Source organism: Juglans microcarpa x Juglans regia, chromosome 3S (assembly GCF_004785595.1).
Source record: "Juglans microcarpa x Juglans regia isolate MS1-56 chromosome 3S, Jm3101_v1.0, whole genome shotgun sequence".
In the NCBI taxonomy this organism is placed as follows: domain Eukaryota; kingdom Viridiplantae; phylum Streptophyta; class Magnoliopsida; order Fagales; family Juglandaceae; genus Juglans; species Juglans microcarpa x Juglans regia.
This window is the reverse complement of record NC_054599.1, coordinates 19,339,631-19,363,880: the sequence shown is the minus strand read 5'-3', so window position 1 is coordinate 19,363,880 and position 24,250 is coordinate 19,339,631. Positions and strand designations below refer to the sequence as shown.

The following is a 24,250-nucleotide window of genomic DNA, read 5'->3' as shown; positions in this document are numbered from 1 at the left end:
AAATTTTATTTACTTTTGCTTTAATTTGATGAGTAATAATATATGTATAACCCTTTATATAACCATGTTTTTAATTGAGAGAATTTCTGTAAAAATAAATTACTTTTATAAATTATTTTACAAAAACACCTCATTTAAAATAGGGAAATGTTTTTCCCACAGAAGGTGGTCACCGATTGAATTTTTTTATTTTTATTTTTATTTTACTTAATTTTGAAGTAAGGATTTTAAAATGAATTTTTTATATTATTTTTTTTTAAAAAAAATATTTAATGAATTTAAAAAAAATGTTATAAAAAAGCTAATTTTTCTTTTGCCTGATCGGTGGCTATTTTGGTGGCGTCCCTACGTGGGAGTAGTACTGTCCCTTAAAATATGGTTGTGAAAAAGGTTGCATGTGCATCATCCTAATTTGATATGATTAAATTTTAGAAAAATATAATTATATTAAGTAGTTGTGAATTATTTTTAGATGAATTGTTATTTAATAATATTAGGGATAAAGTTGACTGATCCAACCCATTGAAAACTTATCGCTAATAATAAGAAAAGAAATAAAGCAAAAAATCTAGCCCATAGATAAAATCAGTAAGAGATAAGGCAAGTTGACTTAAACTCTTAAAAAAAAAGAATTTCATAAGGCAAGTAGGACTCAATCACTCCAATGAAATAAATAAATCTCTATAAAAGGAGACCTTTACAAATCTAACAAGCTTTCTACAACTTATATACGCATAGACTCCACCCTGCACAATGACACAAAATGATCTTCTCTCAAGGGAGGCATCACCTTCAACCTCTCGAAACTCTAAATTTCTCCATTGTATTGAGAGATATGTAAAATCACCTATTATAATAGATTTTGCTCCCAAATAATCCATGGGTGTAGGCTTTTATGCCGAATCCCGTAAGTCTCTGTGTCTCTCTTTATTTATTTTTATTCGCTTATTCGAAGAGCATCGTATCGACGACTGAATATCATCGTGGGCCAGCATAACACTTTCCTCCATTCTAGCTTGTTATGCGATTTTTGGCATTAATAGTAGGTGTCTTTTGTGGGATCCGATTTATTTTCTACACCGGAAGTGAGAGAAAGAGGATTTCTTGACCTCTGAAGTCATCTCCGAATAAACAAATAAGATTCCCTCGCATTTTTATTTTATTACTTTAGGTAACAAAAATAAGGGGAAAGAAGAACTGGGCAAGAGATTTCTTCACCCATACGTTTAGGAATATTGTGTACTTTGGTGCATTGTGCATAAGACACATACACTCGGGAAGAAAAGTCCCTCGCCCCAAGTGCAATGTACACTTAATTGCACAGTGCACGTTTCATAGGTACCAATAGTGCATGACATGCATGGTGTCATGCATAGTGACACAATGGGATGTGGGTAGAAACACTTTGCATGTAAGTGCACAGTGCGTCCAAGAAATATCCCTTGGGAACACTGTGCACACAGGTGCACAGTGCACCCAAGACATATCCTATGCATGGCATGCACAGTTCCGTGCATAAGAGGGGCACAGTTGCATTCACCTGGGAACTTCCTAACCTACTCGCGAGGGTCGGCAAGTCAAGGGACTTAAGTAGGACTTGTGCATCGCAGCTAGTCAAGGGAATCGGCTTTGTTTTGCGTGATGGTCGACAAGTCAAGGGACTCATGTCTAACTCATTCATCGCGACGAGTTAAGGGACTGGGCTTTGTTGTACGCGAGGATCAGCAAGTAAAGGGATTTGTGTTTGACTTGTGCGCCACGGTGAGTCAGGGGACTCGATTTTGTTGTATGTGAGGGTCGGCAAGTCAAGGGACTTGTGTAAGACTCTTCATCGCTACTGGTCAAGGGACTCGGCTTTGTTGTATGCAAGGGTCGGCAAGTCTAGAGACTTGTGCCCGATTGGTGCATCGCAGCAAGTCAAGGGACTTGGCTTTGTTGCACACGAGGGTTGGCAAGTCAAGGGACTTGTGCCCGACTGGTGCATCCCGGCAAGTCAAGGGACATGGCTTTGTTGTATGTGAGGGTCGGCAAGTCAAAGGACTTGTGCATTGTGGCAAGTCAAGGGACTCGACTTTGTTGTACGCAAGGGTTGGAAAGTCAAGAGATTTGTGTCCAACTCGTGCATTGCGGCGAGTCAAGTGACTCGACTTTGTTGTACGCAAGGGTTAGCAAGTCAAGGGATTTGTATTTGACTTGTTCATCATGACAAGTTAAGGGACTTGTCTTTGTTGTACATGAGGGTCAACATGTTGGTATTTGTGTCCGACTAGTGTATCGCTGCAAGTTAAGGGACTTGGTTTTGTTGTACATGAGCTCTTCATTCAAAGGAGAAAATTTAAAAGCAAACATAATTTCATTGATATATTGTGAGGGTTACCAGTACATCGTTTGGTTACAGCTTATGAGAAATATTTTCTCAGGTGCTTGGCATTCCACGGGTGTAGGAGCTCATTCCCTTGGGCGTCTTTTAAGCGATACGATCCCGTACGGTTATTGGCGGAAACAATGAATGGACCTTTCCAATGCATACCTAGCTTCCCTTCTTCTTGTGTGGTGACCCCGACTTGTCTCAATACTAAGTCACCCACCTTGAGAGACCTTGGCCGAACTCGCCTATTGAAATAGTGCTAAGCTTTCCTCTTGTTGACTACTATTCATATCTCGGTCACCTATCTTCTTTCTTTTAATATATCTAACTACTCCCTTGATTTTTCTTTATTGGAGCCCGGGTTGAAGTGTTGTACCCAGTAGGTTGGCACACCTATCTCCGCCGACACTACTGCCTTGCTGTCATATGTTAGGGCAAATGGTATCTCTCCCCTTGGCGCTCTAATAGATTTCCGGTATGCCCATAAGACCCTCGAGAGTTCTTCCGCCCAATTTCCCTTACGGTCTATTAGCCTCTTCCTCCCCTTCGACTTGCCCATTAAATTGCGGGTGGCTTGGGGAAGAGTACTTGAACTCGATTTTCAGTTCTGCGCACCAATCACGGTAATGGCGAGAATTGAATTATTGTCCATTATCCGATATGATGCTCTAAGGGATGCCGAACTGGCAGACGATGGATTTCCATAAGAATCTTGTTATGGCACCAACAGTTATGATTGCCAAGGCTTTTGCCTCTACCTACTTGGTGAAATAGTCCACTACTACTGCTACTGCCACTCTCTACTGGGCGACTGGCTAGGGGGCCATGATTGATGTCAACTCTTCTGGTAGGCAATGTGGTACCGGCGCGTGCACTTGGCAGTTTGAGTGCTTCCTGAAAAAATCCTCTGCGTCTTTAGGGGCATAAGGTTAATATTATCCTGCCCTCATTACCTTTCCTGCCAGTGCTCTACCTTTGGAAGTGATTTTCGCATATTCCCTCATATATTTCGGACAATATGTATTGGGCCTCCTCCAGAGAGACACATCTCAGAAGGGGTTTTGAGAACCCTTGCTTGTATAGGATCCCATCTATCAAAGTAAAACGTGACGTCCTATTTCTGACTTTCCGAGCTTTCCATTTTTTGTCAGGCACCTCATTGTTGTTGAGGTACTTTATTACATCCAATGCCTATTCCGGCGCTCCTGGCTGGACAACCGAGACCTCGACCCTATGGCAGGCAAATCCACCGTCTGAACAACCGTGTGCTCCAGCAACGAAGAGTCTTATTGTCATGACGTAGTTCATGCCAACCTGTCGACCCTTTGGTTATCTTCTCTTGGTATATGTTAGATGCTGAAGTAGCAAAAGAGTCATGTTTTTCCCACACTAATTGTAGGTTCTTTTTCAGCTTTTCCCCTTTATGATGAACTCACCCAGTACTTGGTTAACGACCACCTCGGAATCAACCTTGACTTCGACCTTTGTTGCCCCCAACATCCCAGCTACTAATAGCCCGGCTAGAAGTGCCTTGTACTCAACTTCATTGTTGGTTGTTTTGAATGTGAGCTTGATTCCGTAGTTTGGTTTTTCCTTGGACTCCTTGGTGATATGTACCCCCACACCCTTTTCAGCCTGACAGGATGAGCCATCGAAATCAGTGAATTTCCTCTTGGTTTGATGGGGATTTCCTGGGAAAAGTCGGTTAATTCAGCCACGAAAACGGCTAGGTATTCAATGTCGAACTCATCTAGCGTAACGGCCCACTTCATTAGACGACCTGAGGCGTATGGTCTCTGTAAGACCTTCTTAAGGGGTGTATCGATAAGCACTTTCATCGGGTGAGCTTGGAAGTACGGCTTCAAGCACCTTGCCGCAACCACCAACGTGAAGGACATCATGTCCATCCACGACTACCGTCATCCCAGACCAACACTGCCAAGACAATGTGTAGTGACACCCACAGATACACAACTAGGTCATCTCCTAGTTTAGCTTGGCTGAGAAATGGGGGTAAGCCAGGTATTCCTTTAAGTCGCTAAACGCTCGGTCACACTCGTCATTCAAGTTTTTCACGTTTCTCAGGACTTTGAAGAATGACAAGTATTTATCCATTGAATGCGAGATGAATTGGTTGAGGTCGACCACTCAATAGGCTAGTTTCTATACCTCGTTAACGCTTCATGGGGGAGCATATTTATTATGGATTCAACCTTCTCTGGGTAGGCCTCGATCCCACGTTTGGAGACCATGAAACCTAGGAACTTTCCTGACTCTACTCCAAAGGCACAATTCAATGGGTTGAGCTTCATTCTTTACCAGCGTAAGAATGTGAAGGCTTCCAGTAAGTCATCCAAGTGGTGCTCGGGCTCTTTGCTCTTGACTATTAGGTTGTCCATATAGACCTTTATATTATGGCTTATCTAAATTTTGAACATCCGATTGACTAATCACTGATATGTTGCTTCTGCATTCTTTAGCCCAAAAGACATGGCTCGATAACAATAGAGTTCTCAGTCCGTGATGAATATTATTTTCTCTTCATCGTTAGGGTTCATTCGGATCTGGTTATATCTTGAATAAGTGTCCATGAAGCTCAGAAAGCGATGGCCCGCAGTGGAGTCGACGATCAGATTGATGTAAGGCAGCAGGAAGATATCCTTGTGGCACGCCTTTTTTAGGTAGGTAAAGTTGACGCACATTCTCCACTTACTGTTTGGTTTCCTTACAAGCACAACATTAGGTAGCCACTCAGGATAATGTGCTTCCAGGATGAACCCCGTAACAAGGAGGCAATCAACTTCCTCAACTATGGTGACGTATTTCTCGGTGTTGAAACTCCTGCATTTTTGCCAGACTTTCATGACCTCAGGGTTCACACAAAGGCAGTGCTCGTTAACCACATTGTCGATCCCAGGCATCTCATCGTAGCTCTATATGAACACATTGCAATGTTCGGTAAGAAGGCATTTCACGGATTGCCTCATCTCGGGATTCATATTGGTCTCAATTCTCACTGTGTGCTCCGGCCTTGCGGGTCCACCTAGAGGAGCTTTAAAGGCTCGTTTGGTTCTACTTGTTGAGGGTTTTCATCTCGGATATCCTCATCACGGTCGGCCAGGTTATGAGGCAGTGGGTGTCCTACATTGCAAGGTTGTTCCCCTAATGTCCGCACATCTTTGCCCCTAGTCTTTAGCTTCTGTACATAATACTCCTGAGCAAGTACATGTTCTCCTTTGATTTTGCCAACCCTGACTTTTGTGGGGAACTTCATTTTCAAGTGATAACTCGACATTATCGCCTTGAGGTTGTTCAACATGGGTTGGCCTATTATCGCTCTGTACAACGATGAGGCTTTTACTACCAGGAAGTCGGTTTTCATCGCAGAAGTCCTGGGACCCTTCCCGGCTAAGACTGACAAGGTGATTGCTCCGATCGGTCAAAATACATCCCCCGTGAACCCTTCAAAGGCATGGGGCCAGGCGTAGATGCGGGATCAATCCTAATCTGTGTAAATGTATCCCAAAACAAGATGTTGGCCGAGTTGCTATTATCAATCAAAATTCTCCAAGTTGTGAAGTTGGCAATCAACTAGTTACCACCAGGTCATCTTCATGAGGGTGGAGCACCCATTTTTCATCTTCCTCCTCGAATGTGACGGTGACACTCTCTAAGCGCCTCCACTGCTTGCTCAGGGGTTTCTCTACTGCGAACACCTCTTCGTATCGGGCCCCGGGGCATGGGCCTTTTGCCTTGATGAGGTGGGACTGCCACCGGCATGCCCACCTGCTATGTGCATATTTCTCCCAGCGGGTTGCTACGATGAGCTGGGATCCAACGAGGCAGACTTCAGGGAGCTGGCTTCCAGTTCTATGCTTTTTGGGACTTTTACTTCACTACGAGCCCCCGTGCCCACTTCCTCGGTCAGACGGACGTCGGTCCCTCATGGGGCGTTGAGCGAGCAAGTGTTCCAATTCTTCCATCCTCCTTTTCAAGGTGTAGTAGTTCTCAGTTTGGTGCTAGTTTGTCTGATGGTACGTACAAAATTATTGGTCCCTTTGATCCTATTGGCCGACTTCGAGCGAGGTTGACTTGTTCTCTCCTCTTGTACAATAAGGATGGTGTGGGTTCGCCTCGTGCCTTGGGCCCTGGCCAACACGTTTTCTCCTAGCCTTGTGTTGGGCTGGGCTTTCTTCAGCTTCTTGGAAGCCTTTCCATAGTTGGATTCGCTGGCGTTTTTGCCAGCCTGCTCTAATTCGGTCTTCCGAGGGTCAGTCAAGGCCTGCAGGGTGTCTTTCGCGTTAATGAAACCATCTGCGCAGTCCATGTAGTCCCGTAACGTCATGGGGATTCTTCTGGCTAGCTCTGCCATGAATGGGTTTCAGGCCAGATGTCTCTTAAGAGGGCCGCCAAGGTGATCTTCTCATCTTGGTGTCATCATTTGCTCCTTGTTGAAATGAGATAGGTACGCTTTTAGGCTTCCATCATCTCGCTGCTTGATGGTTAGAAGGTATGCCGCCGGCTGTCTCCTCTATTTACTTTCAATGAACTGTGTTAAGAATAGGCGGGCTAGCTCTCTAAATCCGTCGATCAATCTTGGGGCTAGTGCCCAGAACACAACCCTCCCTGCGCCTTTCAATGTTAACAGGAAGACTCAGCAGACTATCTCCCTTAGGAACCCATGAAGGGTCATGTGGACGTTAAAGGTCTCTAGATGCTCGAGAGGATCATTGGATCCATCGTACATCTCCATTTGAGGGACCTTAAACTTGGGCAGGAGAGGAGCCGCCATGACCTTCACGTTGTATGGTATGTCAGTGCTAGTGAGCAGCTAATCCACGGAGGATGATGCACCCATCTTCTTGGCTATTTCCTCATATTTGTCCATTAGGCCATGCAACTCGTGATGGATCTGTGTTCTCTCCTCCTCGGTTGCATCTACTCTCGCCGTACTCTATGACTCAGTGTGCTCATTTTGGCTTGGTTCGACATCTTCTATGGGTTCGCCACTTCCTCTCTTAAGGGCTTCATTCTCTTGCTGGAGCCTTCCATTTCCACCGTCAGCCTCCTGACCATGGGCAAGCTTTGCTTCCATGCTTCTTGAAGATTCTTCTTGTCCGCGGGTGGTTTGCGAACGTATTGTTGCCGGCATATGAATAACATGTTATTCAGAATATCACACGGACGGCGTCACTGTTGGCCACATATTTTATACCCTGGGCAACTCCTTCGACGATCCAATGGACCTGTGAGACACTTGAGAGTGAGGGCTCGAGATGGTGTGGGACACCTTCGATGCTTAAGTCAGTATGAGAATAAGAATGACGCTGGAGAATAGAGTGACTATCCGAGAGTGTAAAGATCCTTTACCTAAACCTGGAGGTGGGTTTATATACCTTGACCAAGGTGGTCCCCCACTCACTGTCAGTGTGTTACCCATGCGCCGTACTGGGTGTTGTGCTTGTGGCTGGGCAACTACATGCTGCTTCAAACGCCATGCTACCGCATTAAATGCAAACATGCTCCTTTCACGTCTGTTCCCAGTGGCAAGTGGGGGGATGGTGTGCCCACTATAGGAATTCCAGGAAAATGTGAGAGGCCAACCTAGATTGTTGCTTGCTGTCGCCTCTGTGCCTTTAATGAGGCGTGATCTCCATCCAGGAATGTGGACTACAATACATGCAAGTGATGTGACGGTCCCTTTCTCCTTGACACTTAACCCGTAGGTCGGGCTCAGGTCTCTTCCCTTTCACTCTCGTAAAAGCAGGCCGTCCACGAGTTAAGTGAGCCTTCGAGGGAGAGAATCAAGTTTTGGTAGGAATTAGATAATTACCTTCCCACTCCTAATAAAAAAGATTTCAAGAAATCTACAGTCGCCAAGCTTGACGGCACATGGCAAACTCAAAGGTCCATGGCGATCTAAATGTCAAGAGGCTGCCAATTGGGTGTGTGAGCGGTGGACAGATCAAGTTTCTCTCTCGTCATGTCTTTCTTGGATTTTCTTTTAATTTTCTATAAAATGTCTGAGACCAACTAGTTGAAGTATGATGATCAAGAGTTGATGTTAACATGCAACGTACGAAGGAGAACCATTGAATTCAGTCGAAGAAAGGTTTTGATCTTAGGGTTTCATGGAACTGGAACCCGAAGTCAACAATGGCAATAGATTTGAGTTCCAAAGTTTAAAAATAAAAAATAAAAAAATAAAAAGGTCCAAAGTTCCTGTAAAACCAAGCAAAAAATAAATAAAAACAAAGAGACAATCGTATAGAGAGGACATACATGAGACCAAATTAAGAAGAACAAGGTCGATCGGGAGTGAAAAAAAGCCCAAAATGCGCTGAAAAGGATTGTAACAATATATATAGGGATCATCGGGTGGCAGCAAACAATAACAAATAATTGCAGGTCCCATTAATTAATAGGTCAAAAGGAGGAGTTGTCTAATTGGATGGTGGAAGTTACGATATATGTGTATGCAGCTTGGAGTTTGGGGCCGGGGTGGGTGCAGATGTTTGGAGACAGAACATTCATCTCACCTACTGTCTTCCTTTGAACTTAGAAATACTTTGGAGTAAGGTCACAAAGCTAGCCAATGTTTTTTTGTCTTTTTAACTATTTTTGGTTTGGATATATGTGAGAATACTACACCCACTCCATCTTTGATCCCATTGTCGCAATCAATACCACTCATTTTCCACCGCTTGCTTGCGTTATCACTTCATTTACATTATTGCCAATACCATAATATATATATATATGCCCAGGACGTGCGATGTGAGTATGTTGTCACTAACACTTCATCTATACAATTAATGTCAATCACTCTTATATTATTATGGGGAGTGACATAAATTCGTCGGCAATCTGTTTCATATTATTCGTAAAAATAAATTGAATGCAAAGTGTTTTGACCACAAATAGATTTCATAAAAATAAATTTATATATTAATGTGATCTAATTTCATTTCCTGCAACTAATTAAAAATGCACAAAAACAAATCCATATTATGCATCTCAAAATCTTAAATTTCTCTATTATATTGAGAGACGTAAGGTCATGAGAGATATATAAAATCACTTATCATAATAGATTTCATCTCCATACAACTCTTAAATCTTAAATTTTTATATTGAACCACATAAATATCTCTATCTTTTTATTTATTTTTTATTTATTTATTTTATAGAAAAATACGGAAAACATCATATCGATGTCGGAATCATCAGGTCGGTGACGACCCTTTCCTCCATTACCCATTTGTTATGCTATTTTTTACGCAAACAGGATCAATATAGGCATCATCGGGTGGCAGCAAATTCAATATTGCAGATTCCATTAATTAATAGGTCAAAAGAGTCGTTTTGGATGGTGGAAGTCACGATACATGTGCATGCAGCTTGGAGTTTGGGGCCGGGGTGGGTGCAGGTGTTTGGAGACAGAACATTCATATCACCAGCTACTGTTTACTTAGAAAAATCATACTTAATTTGAAGTCAGGTCAAAGCTAGCCAATGTTTATTTGTCTCTTTTTTTTTTTTTTTTTTATAATTATTTTTGGTTTGAATATATGTGAGAGTACTACACCCCCCACCTTTGATCACATTGTCGCAATTAATACCACTCATTTTCCACTGCTTGCTTGCATGATGATCACTTCATTATTGTCAATACCATCATAATATATATATATATATATATATATATATGCCCAGGACGCGTGCGATATATGTGAGTATATATGTGGTCAGTAACACTTCATCTATACAATTAATGTCAATCACTCTTACATATGCATATATATTATGGGGGTGACATAAATTCGTCGGCAATCTATTTCATATTATTCGTAAAAATAAATAAATAAATAAATTGAATGCAAAGTGTTTTTAACACGAATGAATTTTATAAAAATAAATTTATAAATTAATATGATACGTACATCAGATTATAAAATATATCTAGCTAGCTACTGTAATTAGTATCGGATCACATGAAATTAATGATCATATCAGTTTGTAAATTTATTTTTATAAAATCTAAGCTTTATAATTGTAGCACTACTCAAACTGAATTAATTGCATCTGGTACTCGTTTATTTTGTAGAATCGATCCATCGAATAATATTAATTCATTATTTGCTCAAAACCCTTTATTTTTACTTACAAGTTATATATATTGTTGTGGTGCATATATTTGTGCATGCCATCTCTAGTAATTATCAGAGATGGTTCACAATTTGTTTAAGAGAAGTATAGGTACCCAATACACCAATAAAAGACCCCGTAACCAAAATCCCCACAATTATTATGAACTCAGACCCAAAACTCTGAGCAGTTTTGTGCATCTTTAGGTAGCACAAGCAAGGGAGCAGTATCGAGACAGTAACACCCAAAAAGGCACCAGTAAATGCCATGACGTAGCCGAAAAATGGCACAGTGCAGGCCACAGTTACTGTGCTGATCACAATTGCCGTTCTGATGAGGATGCTGATAAATCGGCTGTTTCGAACAGGAAACTTGGCCTCAATGGCGGTGGCAATTGGTGTAGTTATGATTGCATACTTTGTGAGGGGATTCATCAGTGTGGTATAAATTGCTATTTTTGCGCTTATTTTTCTGAGAGGAAGATTTAGTGTCACTTGAGACATGGAGTTTTCTCCGTACATAGAGTAGCCTAGTATTCCCATTGATCCATAGTTGATGGTGCCAGTCACAAAACAGACGAGTAAAACCTACAACGACAGGATAATATTAATGCTGATCGATCAACATCAACCTTTTTAAGTAAAACTAAACAAAACTATGGCCCAGCCATGCGTGGATCCCATTTGGCATGAACTTTAATTGATAGTTTTTTTTTTCTTGAAATAGCTAGTAATTGATGTAAAAGACATATATCTACACTGTTGACATGAAAAATTAGTTGATTTGTAAGAGAAATTTTAAAATTTAAATTTATAAACCCATGAAATGGTGTGGCTGGCAGCTTATCGTGGGCACTATTTTTTCCTTTGATGGTGCACTTAATTATATTCACTTAATATATATTATCATTATGTGAAAATGATTTGAATCTTTGATTTGGGATGTTGGAGATGCAGCTGCTACTTACCTTAGAGAACTGGCTTCTATCTTTCATGGAATTGCATAGAGTGGGGAAAACCGCATGACCACAATAACAGAAGGCAAACAAGCTTATAGTAGTAGGGAGTCCTCCCGATTTCAACAGCGTATCCCCTTCATGGAATCCCACCCCATCCACAGCACCAGCCCAGAAAACACAAACAACCAAAATAACAGAAGATAAAACCCCTCCAGCAGAAAGATAGGCCAGCACACCTAAGTTCTTCAGCCATGTAGTTGGCAGAATTACAAGGGCAGTGAGCAATACAAAGCCGTTTTTCCCTCCAACTCGTAGGCCTGCGACTTTGAAGCCCATGTCCGGAAACAACTTGTGTAAATTGTCACCTTCTAATATCAGAAACTCTACTGCAACTAAGTACAGCTCGAGATACATGAAAATGGATATCATGGCTCTTCCTTTGTATCCGAAAGCTGCCTCACCTATATCAGGATAAGTTTTGATGATGGGGTTTGCAGCCATGCATCGTTGTAGAAGGAACCCTGTGTAGCAGCAGAGAATTGCTACTAGGAAAAGAAGTATTAAGCTCAGCCACCCTCCCTGAGAAAGTGCATATGGAATTGAGAGAATCCCCACACCTGGAAAATATACTAAATAGATTAAATATATATGTGCATGATATTGATATATAATCAGTGATCATATAGCTAGTTCTTTCCTGTAGCACCGCCTTAGATTGTTTATAAGCATGGTGTTTGCATTATACGTATACAAATTCTTGATTATGCAACCATGTACGAGCTGAAAGCAAAGCAGTACTGATTTACATGCAGCTAGCAATTCATATTAGATTATATTAAATGCTGTCTCCGATCGGCATCCTGGACAACAACGTACTTTCAAATGATTCGTTTAAATCATTACACGATCATAGCTACCTTTTTTTCATGGTATCTAAAGCATATATACACACACACTTAAGGTAGCTAGATAGACCTGATAAGGCGTTCATCCCGTTAAAGCAAGTTTTGAGGAAGGTAGTGCCTTTGGGTCGTTGCTCGGACTGTGGGAGCTGGTTTTGGCTCTCCATTACCTCTCCCTTTGGGCATTCCATCTTTTGTTGCCCACTATCGGAAACCACAGCTTCATATAAAGGGAGAAGGCGTATAGGTTTTTTAATTGAGGACCTACGTACTGTCTGATCCTTAGTGGCATCTTTTTGGAAAAATAACACCAATAATAGTGAAAATAACTGGTTTCTGAAAGTTTGAAAGTGAGGATGAGTAGATAACCATTCAAGTTCAGCAATAACATCGAGCGATACTCGAGGTACTGTTCCTCTTGCAATTGGCCGTAACCATTACCAAAAGAGTAACACTACACTTAGTCCCGAAAGTGTGCCTTGATAAGTGTGTTTTATTTTTTTATTTTTTTTTCATATATTTTTTTAATCATCATAAACATTTAAAAAAAAATTAAAAAATTCACAATATTATTAAAAAAATACTTTCTTAATTATTAAGTAATAAAATAAAATTGCTTAGGACACACTTTGGAGGCACTTTTTCTGTAGATTTAATATTTATGTTACTAAAAAGGAAGTCCACTCAATGTCACAGCCATGCATTAATCTTTCCAGAGGATTCCTTCTTTCCAGGGGATTCCTTTTTTCCATGCATGGGTTCCTTTAGTACTGTCATCTAAGATGAGATATTGTGCGTATTTCCATTCACTGCAACTCCAGCGTTCATGTACTAATTTGGTGCATACGTACGCATCAAGGCTGCATACGATCGAATGAGACCGTTCTTGCGGTACAGCTAGCATGCTTTTGGTTCTGCAATTTTTACATGCCTAGCAGCAGGCAATTGGATTGAGGTTCTGAATTAATCCGAAGCCAAGCTGAGATATTGCAATATTGCCATGTTGGGTAATTCTATGATCGATGTATAAGAAATACCCTTTGCATGATATGTGTACGTACGTATATTTATAGACACTCCATCAACATCGTCTAGCGTGGGTACGTTACCTAAAAGTACCCTAAAAGCATATATTCCACAAGATAATATATAAAAGTAGCCCCAAAAGCACTTTCGATAGTTATGTGATCTTTCCAAATCCACAATATAATGCACGTAGATCGACTAGAGAGAGAGGGGAGAGAGATCTTTCATGAAAGTATATATACTTTCCGCCGGTGGCTGCAGAGAGAAGTACTAATCGATGCATCCCAAATATATAGTTTGAAGAAAGTAGGTCAAAACATGGGCAGCGACGATTGATAGCTATGCGCAAGACAGGCCTTGAGAATATTAGATATACATCCATGCATGTATTTATATGATGGAATGCATGGTTTTCTTCTGTAGATCAAATGACACCTGCAAACCGGCCCCATATGTATAATATTATAAACACATGATGGCGTTGATAAGTAGATCTTGTGTTCATGAAGTCCGAGAACTGCGTGATTGATCAGTTTGTGCCAATTCATGATCATGTATGCACCTTCATCTAGATCAGCCTGCATGCAGTTCAATTTCTCAAATGAATCTTGGTTGAGATCATTATTTGGTCCCCATATAGTTCTTTTCTTTTTCCCCCCACGAACAGGGAAATGTCAAAGGAAAAGGAAAAAAAAAAAGATGCCGTGTACAACTTGAAATGCTCAGTATTTAATATTTACATCAAGACTATTTCGGAAAGGAAATAAATTAGAGAAATCTTTTGACTATAAAAGGGATTTCATAAAAGTTAACTTATAAATTGATATAACTTTAATATGTAAAATTATAAAATTATTTTTATTATAAAATAGATTTAATGTATCGCATGAAATTACGTTAGTTTATAAATTTACTTTCGTAAAATCTCTTTATAGCATATAGCATAAGATTATCTTAGAAAAAACTATTTACAAGATCATATTTTGACATATAAGTAAAACAGATTGTGAAAATATTGTCTCAATAATAATAACTGATACGTACTACACACGAATACAGATATATTATATGACACTAAAAAAAGAGGAAAACTGTTAATGTGATACCTATTCACTAAAAAAGAAAGTAATATGATATTCACTTGTAGCTAGCACCAATGTTAAATTGCTGCTTCCCAAGTCCAGACCCAACCCCAAGCCCACGAGGAGTCTAGCATGCTGTGGAAGGAGCCGAAACGAGGAGTCCCTCCCATCCAGACGGTTTTCCCTCTTCCCCTACATTTTCTCCCCACTTTCTCTTTCCCACGCATCTTCAGTTTTCCTCACCCTCTACGTTTCTCTCTCAACAGATCCCTTTCAACTATAAAAAAATTACTTATTTGTGATCAGTTAATTCCAACAAAATGACTATTTACAATTAAAATTAGTTACAAATAGTCTTTTGGTTATAATAAATTAGTCATAAAAACCCATTTTGAATTCACTCCCTGTTCCCCTCCTACAATTTTCCTTGTGATTTGGTGCTGTGTTTTTGTTGGGAGATCATGATTATGGAGTCTTTAAAATTATATTTGTATTGTTGGGAGATGATTTTAGGTTAACATGTACAAAGTTTAATGCTAACAGGATCGAGCCTGCAATAATAATTTTCATGATGGGAATTAGATACGTTCCAAGCAATGAAAATCATACGAATAGCAAGTGTAATATTGCCAAAGGAAGTGTAAGAGATGAATCTTCTTCTGCATATATTAGAAAAATACATGCAATATATTTTCATGATAGGAACTGGTTGCTCTATGAAGGTGTATCTACTCATCTAGCAAAACTGGTGGAAAGTGCAAATGAACTTTAATGGAGTTTAGGGATGTAATGGAAAGAAACAGATAAAAATAGGAGGCCAAGTTGATAGCAGCAGAGTGACTAGATGGGAAGCTCCTCAAACAGGTTACATTAAAAATTAATTGGGATGTAGCTCTGGATAAGAAACAAAAGAAAATAGGTGTGGTAGTGATTGCAAGGGATAAAGACAGAGAGGTTATAATGTCAAGGGTGATATTGCATCCAAGGGCATTTTGTATTGATCAAATTGCTACCGAAGCCATGGGAGCGCAAATTTCAATAATTGATTAAAGGAGATGCAATAAAAGTTGTTAGAGCTCTGAATAATGATTCTAGTAGAAGCAAATATGGGCATATAATAGATGAGGTAAAGAGGCTTGTTGAGGCGTGTTTTGTAGCCACCATCCACAACCATATTCCAACACCTACGAGAGGAGAGGAGATACATGGCTGGAACTAGAGGGTCTCCGATGCCAAAATCATTATCGTAGGGGAGTTAAGGCAAGGGATGAAAACTGGTACTGGGTGTCTAACCTCTAGCCATCATCGACCTTTTCCCTTTTATAGCCGCTCCCTTGTGGGGTTTCTTGGTGGTTAGTTGTCTTGGCCTTGGTTGTCGTGACTAACCTCGGTTGCAGTGGCTAACCTCAGGGTTAGCCACTCCCATTCACATTTAATTTGGTCAATCTTGTAGGGGACAGGATCCCGACCTGTCCACCTCTCATCAACTCTTGTCGGTTTCTCCCTCCCTCGAGCCTCTAGGCTTGTTTGGGCCTTCCCCCAATAGGGATTGCGGGCCCTAGGTGTGGCGGGCTCAAGCCTAGCCTGGCTAAGTGCAAAGTCCCTTTCCAAAGCTATTACGAGAGACGGAGTGGAAGGAAGTGAGTAAGTGAGTGAGTGAGAGAGAGAGAGAGAGAGAGAGAGAGAGAGAGAGACCCCATTGGCAAAGAGCCATGGCCTAAGGCTTAGTTCATGTTTGAGATTGCGGTGGCTAATTTAGCTTTTAGCTTAAGCTTTATAATTGTAGAGGTTAAATAATAAGCATTGCCATTAAATTGTTATTTACTATTTGGGATCATATGTTTGAAGTACTTTCAAACATATTATATTTGTTTAGAAACAAGGTACAAATGACATAAAAGGTCAGTTGGTTTTTTAAATATCATGATCATACATACAAAAATAATGTAATAGAATTTTCAGTAAGTATAATGAAAATATCCCTTTAACGATGCATAAGTGAAATAGAAATACAATATGCATTAGATAAGGGTAAAATTGTAATTATTTAAAAATTATATGAATATTTTCTCCAATTGACGGCTTTTTTTAAAATGTAACTGCGTTCCACAATATTCAAAAAGGTACGTTTGAGGAAAATTGATTTTTTTTCTTAGACGTACTTTTTAATCTTTTTTAAGATTAAAAAATATGTCACAAACAATCTAATCTTATTATTAAAGTGGTTTTAAGGATATATTAGCACTCTTTAAGCCTCATAACGCAACCTCAAACAAGCTCTTAAATGACAAGGTATTTTTTTCGAAAAATGATTGTGCATCAAATAAGGAGGATGGAGATTCTGAAAATCATTTGAATAATGAAATTTAGTGCTTGGAGGGAGAGAGAGAGAGAGAGAGAGAGAGAATATAATATAAGCATAATATTTGTATTAAATCTGCATGAAATTATGGTGAAAAAAAAGTGAGTTTCATAAACTGTGACTTGCTCTCTCTTTGAATAAATAGTTGCATTAGATATAAAACCAATCATCCATTTTCTTTCCTTATTTACATACGGAGAAATGTGTAATTTATCTAAAAGAAATTATTTTTTCCATTTGTGAATAAAGAAAAAAAATACAAATTGTAGATGAAAGGAAATTACAAAATATTATTATTTTTAAATAAAAACATAGAACACCCCCCCTCTTCCCAGACGGTGGAGGTAGAAGACTAGGTAGATTAACCCCCTTCCAATGTTCCATGGGCGGCCAGACTAGCAATATTTGGTGTGACTATATAAAAAACTTGTATTGAAATACAAATCTCACTTCAAGAGTGAGCATCTCCAAGAAGAAAGTTAAAGAAGAAACATAAAGTTCTAGTACATTTTCACTGAAAAGCATTTGAGTAGGGAAATGTTCCTTACATAGAGATGCCCACGTATTGGGCCTAGCTAGACGATAGAGAAATAAATGCAAAGGAGCCAGGTGTTACAGCCCAAGGCCCAATCTCTGTTACAAAATGTAAATAAAAGCAACTAATATCATAACTGGAAAATAAACGTCGACTCATAGCCCATGGCCTTCTCGATCACAAGTACACTCCAGTTACAAGTACATCCCTTCTCGAAACACTCACAATTCCACACGCTGCATAACCATGCCTTGTTACAGACCCACCCTTCAAATCACCTTTCCCACAAGGTGAGGATAAGCGGCCCCATCGGCATTGTATACTTGCCACCAAACTAAAAGTTCCAGTTTTGGTTTCAAGATCCCCAACTAGTCAATGGGGGTTAGCAACAGTACCACGGTAAACTTTGATCCAAGCTTTCTTTTGAGTTGTGAAACATGAGAAGTAGGATGGATCCTTGAGTTTGATAGAAAATCTAACTTGTATGCCACAGCTCCTACCTTTTGCTGAATTTTGAAAGGGACAAAGTACCATGGAGCCAGCTTAAGGTTGAGGCGGTGAACGATTGTGATCTACTGTTAGGGTTGGAGTCTCATGTACACCCAGTCCTAAATCTCAAATTGTTGCTCCTTTCTCCTCAAATCTGAGTATTTCTTCATTCTTTCTTGAGCACACTACAAGTTATGCTTCAATATTTGTGTGATGCGATCCTTGGTTCATAGGGAAGCCTCTATTGCATCCAAGTAAGTTGTCCCTAGTACATAACAGAGGACTCTTGGTGGCTGGTACCTGTATAGAGCTTCAAAGGGGGTAAGCTTAGTTCATAGGTGTTGGCTGGTGTTGTACCACCAATCAGCGAGAGGAATCCAATGAGACCAATCCTTATGACGGTCACCTGTAAAGCACCTCAAGTAGTTTTCTAGGATTTTGTTGACTGACTCGGTTTGTCCATCCATTTGAGGATAAGCCGTGCTCATGGTCATTTGAGCTCATTGAAGAGTGAATAGCTCTTGCCAAATTCTACTGGTGAAGGTACTATCCTTATCCAAGACAATGAAAGAGGGGTAATCCATGGTACTTGAAGACATGCTTGAGAAACAGTTCATCCACTGTTTTAGTTGTGTAGGGATGCTTGAGGGGTGTGAAATGACTCATTTAGTTAGCGTGTCTAAAATCACCCTTAGGCTGTTAAAGCTATTAGAATAGGGAGACATTCCACAAAATCCATTGTGATGTGTCCAGGGTTGGTTAAGTATAGGCAGAGGTTGTAAAAGTCCACTGGGAATGGTGTTGTCTACCTTCACTCACTAGCACAAATTATAGTACCTGATGAATTGTTTAATATCCCTTTTGAGGCCTGGCCAATAAAACTCCTTCTTACTTTATGAATAGTCTTGTCAAAACCTACATGACCCCTACGAGCTGTTGTTCATTAATTTTAGCAGTATAATTTTGAATGTTTCTTGATTGGGAATGTAGAGTCAATTCTTGTATAAGAGCATATCTCCCTTGGTAGAAAACTCAGGGGGTAGCTGCTTTTCCTTGAACTCAAGACAAGTTTGGAGAGTGAGATAAGAAAAGAATTTTGTGAATAGTAATAAGATAGTTTGTGAATAGTAATGATATAATTTGAGATAATGTTTTATGGGGTTTTGGGAAAAGTGAGAGAAAAAGTTGAATAAAAAAAATTATAAAGTTAAAATATTGTTAAAATATTTTTTAATATTATTTTTTTTTTGAAAATTTCAAAACGTTGATTTTTTTTTTTTGTTTGTTTGAAAGTTTGAGAAATTTGTAATTATTAGTTTGAAAAATTTATAATGATTAGTTTAAAAGTATTTATGTTTAAGTAATGTTTGGAAAGAAGATGAGATGAGATGAGATAAAAAATTTTCCAAACAAGCCCAATTATTAGGTTCTTTACTTGATCATTATTGTCATATGCTGCCCTCAATTCCTCCATCCAATCCATGGTGGGAAAAGATATTAAGGATAATGAGTACTTCCCTTCACTAACTTCCTGGACAAGGCATCAGCCACTTTTTTTCCTGACCCCTTCTTATATTATGCCACAAAGTCATAGCCTAATATTTTGGTAATCCATCTTTGCTAGACAGGGGTGCCCACTTTATGACCCAACAAGTATTTCAGGCTCTATCGATTAGTTTTGATTACAAAAGGTTTCCCTAACAAGTAAGACATTTATTTTCGTACTGCTGAAGCCAATGCAAAGAGTTCATTTTCATATGTAGACATTTCCTGAGCTCTCTCTTTAAGACTTTGACTAAAAAAACTAGGGGTTCCTTTTGCATTAAGACTGCTCCAATAGCTGAGTTCGAGATATCACACTTTATTATGAAATGTATGGAAGAATCAGGTAAAGGAAGGACTAGAGGTTGCATAATTGATTCCTGCAATTTCTAAAATGCCTCTCTAGATTCCTCACAACATGTGAACTTGTCTTTAAGCATCCTAGTAAGTGGGGCAACAATGCCCCATAACCCTTTGATGAAACTCCTATAATACCCTATTTGTAACGCTCCGACCTCGAAGGTTCAGAAAGTTAACTACTGTCACCAGATAATCATCTTCACAATACTAATAAATTTTCCATAAAATTCAATATATACCCTTCCAACAGTTCTAAATCGACCACCAATACTTCAAATTCATTTAACAACACATAACCGCACATAAGATCCTCACTAATATAAATCAGATAAACTAAAATCAACATCTCCACATATCTCAATGAACAAAATAAAATAAAAATAGAGTTTACATAAGTCTCCACAATCATCCAAAACATACTGAAAAACATCTACTAAATAACTAAATCCACCAATAGCACTAGTACCCCGTGGTACTCATTTACTATCCTAAACTAATCTTGCCCATGTACTCTATTGCTGATCCTCAACTGAGTCATCAAGGTCATCTGAATTATAGTGAAGATAAATGAGTGAGTTATCAATAACTCAGTAAGCGATGAACATATACTAGTATGCAAACTTGAGCATTTACCAATTTCAGAATGAGAAATAAAAACATTTACTTTCATAATACAGAATCAGAATATTTGTTTTCAGAATGTATAATAAAAAAACATGTTATCAAAACGTCAGAGTGAAGCTTTCACAAAACTTTCTTATTTCAAAATCCCTTGGCATATCACAGACTGAGACCTCATGTTCATAACATATCAGAGTATCACATTGGAACAGATACTATGTTTAACCCCCGTGGTAGGGTTATAAACCACCATTATACCCGTGATGAGGCTGTATGTCACTATTAGATCCATGGTAGGGCCGTATACCATGTTTAACCCCTGTGGTAGGGTTATAAATTACCTTTATACCCGTGGCGGGGTCGTATACCATATTTAGCCCCCGTAGTAGGGTTATAAACCACTATTATACTCGTGGCGGGGCCGTATGCCACTATTATACCCGTAGCAGGGCCTTAAAAGAGACTGAACAGAGGCAACATCGAAAACAGATCATATTCAGATACAAAATAAGAAATTCATGCTAAGGTTTTCAGATGACACGTCGTATCAAAACAGATTATTGAATAGCTTTCGATCATTTCACATATTCAAAATAACATAGTCAAAACATTTTCATTTAATCAAAGCAAACATTTAGATCTTATATTCGCTCTTTTTGCACAATTTAGAAACTGAATGCAACAAAATAAGCTCATGTCTACATCAATCATGACAGAAAATACTTCAATCATATACAGATTTCATGAATATGCAGAACACATATCTAATGTTGTTTTTATGTTTCTTTTCAAAGCAAGTATGAATATTTTCAAAATCAATCTCTTATTTCTTTTATGCAAAATCTAATATAGGAACCTCACTTACCTGACTCTTGCCGTATATAAGTTATGACTTGGGTCCGACCTCTAACAATATCACAACCTAAAATAATAAACATTTACCAACCAATTAGTAACCCAAACAAGTATACTACTAGGCTTATTTAATAAAACCCTAAACCAACCCCTTTTAACCCAAAATCCACCATAAAGTAACCTAAACAACCCTCCTTGAACCATCAATATTTACACTCCAGCACAACCAAGTAAATCTCCACCCAACAGCCACTTATCAACCCGTATAACTTCATAATAATCCACCCCATAATATTACGACAAACTAGTCATGTAATGCCCCAAATAGCCAACCCTTTCTCCCGGTCAGCCACATACAAATACCCCACACCATTTAAAGATCCTTCCACTCAAACATAACCCAAATGAAGAATTTTCAACAACTTCCATCATTCTTATCACACACATCCACTCCTGACAATCACCTTAAACTTAAACAAATCAGCACACAACTCCAATACAACCAACCTATAATTCACAATATCCATAAAACTGCCATTTATCAAACATTCAACAAGCATACTATACTCATTTAGCGCACGTAAATGAGCAATATAGTCTAATACCAGTGAAGTTTCATACCTAGTGTCGTGAAGTGGTCGATAAAAAAAGCTAACTGGGCAATGCTTGTCTGAAAGCGTACATACAATCCTGTGCACTGGCACACAACGCTACTACCGGGTTTTGTATTCGACAATAAAACGTGATGGAAAATGATTTGACAGAAAAAATAAAAATATAAAATGAAAATATCGATAGAGATGAAATCTTACCAATGTTCCGCTACAAGTCCAACAACTGGTTGACAACAACCGATAGAAAAATAACACACTCGAACCAGGGGTTTCACATGGCTACTCAGTGGGAAAAAAAAAAGAAATAAAAATTTAGAGAGGTATAATTGAAATAAGCATATAGCTATTGGTGAAGAGATGAACTTAGTGAGGGGGAGAGGGAGGTCTGAAACTTAAAGAGGCAAAAGTGAAAGAGAAGTGGCTTACCAGCATGGGGCGTTCGACAGCGGAGACGACCGTGGTGAGTGGCATTGCTCGATGGGGAGGGACAATCTGTGCAAAAGACTGTGAGTGCAAATCGAATTGTGCGCGTGAGTGGTGCAAGAATCTCTGTGTGTGTGTGTGTATCAATATGAATGGATAATAGAGAATGAGAGAAACCTATAAATAAAAAGGAATAGGGAAAAAAAGACTTACTAGTGTGGAACAAAAAAATCAATCGGTAACGACCCTTGATGGTAGAGGTGCACGGCTGAGAGGTGATGAAATGCTCCGCGAAGGGAAACTATGAGGATCGAATGCCAACCGAAATTGAAGAGAAAAAGAAGAAGAAAAGTACTGCAAGAGAGATTTGAGTAAATAGGAGGGAAGGAAAAAAGATAAAATGGTGTGGATGGGAGAGAATGGAGATCGGGGTGGAGGGATTTTCGGGTTGAGGAAAACTGCTAGAGGGAGAAGAATTGCAGAAGTTTGGGCGTGGGGGAAGGGGTAAACATCACTGAGGAGTGAGAAAGAACAAGGGAAGAGCCCTTACCGGTGTTGCTTAGGCGATGGAGCTTATTGGCGATGGCTTCACGAACACATGGCACCAAGGTGCTCAGAGATTTGAAGAAGGAAATTCTACGGTCTGTTACGGTGAAATGGAAAAAAAATGGAAGAAACTTAACAATTGTAATCCAAAATATGAGGTAACTACTAAAAAGGTGGAGGTAGGAAATTTCGTTGAAGAAAAGTGGGGAGAAACTGAAGGTGGAAACAAAGAAAGAATTAGGGAGGAAGAAGCTAAAAAGAAGGGGAATGAAGCTTATCGAAAACGACGCCGCTTCTAGGGTTCAAAGGTTTGGTAGACGTGGTCGTGGGCGTGGGCCCGAATATTACACCGTTAACACCTAAAAATCCCCTTAGAGCTTTGAGGGAATTAGGAATGGGTGAACAATTCCTTCATGACTTGCAATTTTTTTGGATCTGCTCTTATTACTCCTTGGGCAGAAATTAGATGGCCCAAGTAAGTAATCTCAAAATACCCAAACTTATACTTGGCTCTTTTAGCATAGAGTTGGTGCTATCTCAGAACCTCAAGAGTCACTTTTAGATGCTCTAAGTGACTTTTAGATGCTATACACCAATATATCGTCAAAAAACACAAGAATGAACCTACTTATATAGGGTCTGAAAATCTCATTCATTAAATTCTGAAAGATGAAGGGGGCCATGGTCAGCCCAAAGGGCATAACCAAGAACTCATAGTGTCCTTCTTGAGTTCTAAAAGCCAATTTTTGCGCATCTCTAGGTTTAACCCAAATCTGGTAGTACCCCAACCTTAAATCCAGTTTAGAAAATGTTACGGCGCTATGTAACTCATCCATTGATTCCTCTACTACTGGAATAGGAAACTTATCTTTGATTGTGACACTATTGAGTTCATTATAGTCCACACAAAGGCGCCAAGTGCCGTCTACTTTTCTTATTAGCAGAACAGGAGATGAAAATGGGCTTTAGTTGGGCTGTATGACTTTAGATGCCAAAATTTCATTCACAATCTTCTATATTTCATCATTTTGGAAGTAAGAATATCGATATGGCCTTATAGAGATGGGTTTGGTTTCTGAAATCGAATTAATAGCATGGTCCTTAACCTAGGAAGGGGGGTAGTCCTTTAGGTTCACAGAAAACATCAATGTATGATTCTAGTAAGGACTGGGTTCCAGCTGATTGTTCATTCTCTTCAAATAGCTCACAATTCTTTGCTCTTTCTAACACCTGTAGTAATATACCCCTCTTTTCTAGCTTGTTCCCTTGATTTAGAGACCTTTATTCAATTAGTTGAGTTGTAGCCAACCCCTTCAGTTTCACAAAATTACCCTAGTAAGAAAACTTCATAATTAGTTCCTCAAAATTCCACAAGAAAAGCCCTAGCTCCAAGAGCCATTGGACACCTATGACCATATT

General features: G+C 39.4%; 1 protein-coding gene across 1 annotated transcript; it reads right to left on the bottom strand.

Annotated features, from left to right (window-relative positions):
- Positions 1 to 10,524: 10,524 nt before the first annotated feature.
- Positions 10,525 to 12,690, bottom strand: LOC121256943 (amino acid transporter AVT1I-like). The gene is made up of 3 exons (XM_041157752.1): positions 12,450 to 12,690; positions 11,484 to 12,091; positions 10,525 to 11,103 (listed from the first exon to the last, which is right to left on the bottom strand). The coding sequence occupies exons 1-3, from the start codon at positions 12,565 to 12,567 to the stop codon at positions 10,591 to 10,593; spliced, it is 1,239 nt and encodes a 412-aa protein (XP_041013686.1). The 5' UTR covers positions 12,568 to 12,690; the 3' UTR covers positions 10,525 to 10,590.
- Positions 12,691 to 24,250: the final 11,560 nt, after the last annotated feature.

Bases quoted from the DNA above. Each gene is read 5' to 3' on its own strand.
- LOC121256943 (XM_041157752.1), bottom strand. From the start codon at position 12,567: ATGGAATGCCCAAAGGGAGAGGTAATGGAGAGCCAAAACCAGCTCCCA. The intron at 12,092-12,449 runs GTCTATCTAGCT...TATATTTTCCAG, and splicing joins CGGGATGAACGCCTTATCAG to GTGTGGGGATTCTCTCAATT. The intron at 11,104-11,483 runs GTAAGTAGCAGC...CTGTCGTTGTAG, and splicing joins ATAGAAGCCAGTTCTCTAAG to GTTTTACTCGTCTGTTTTGT.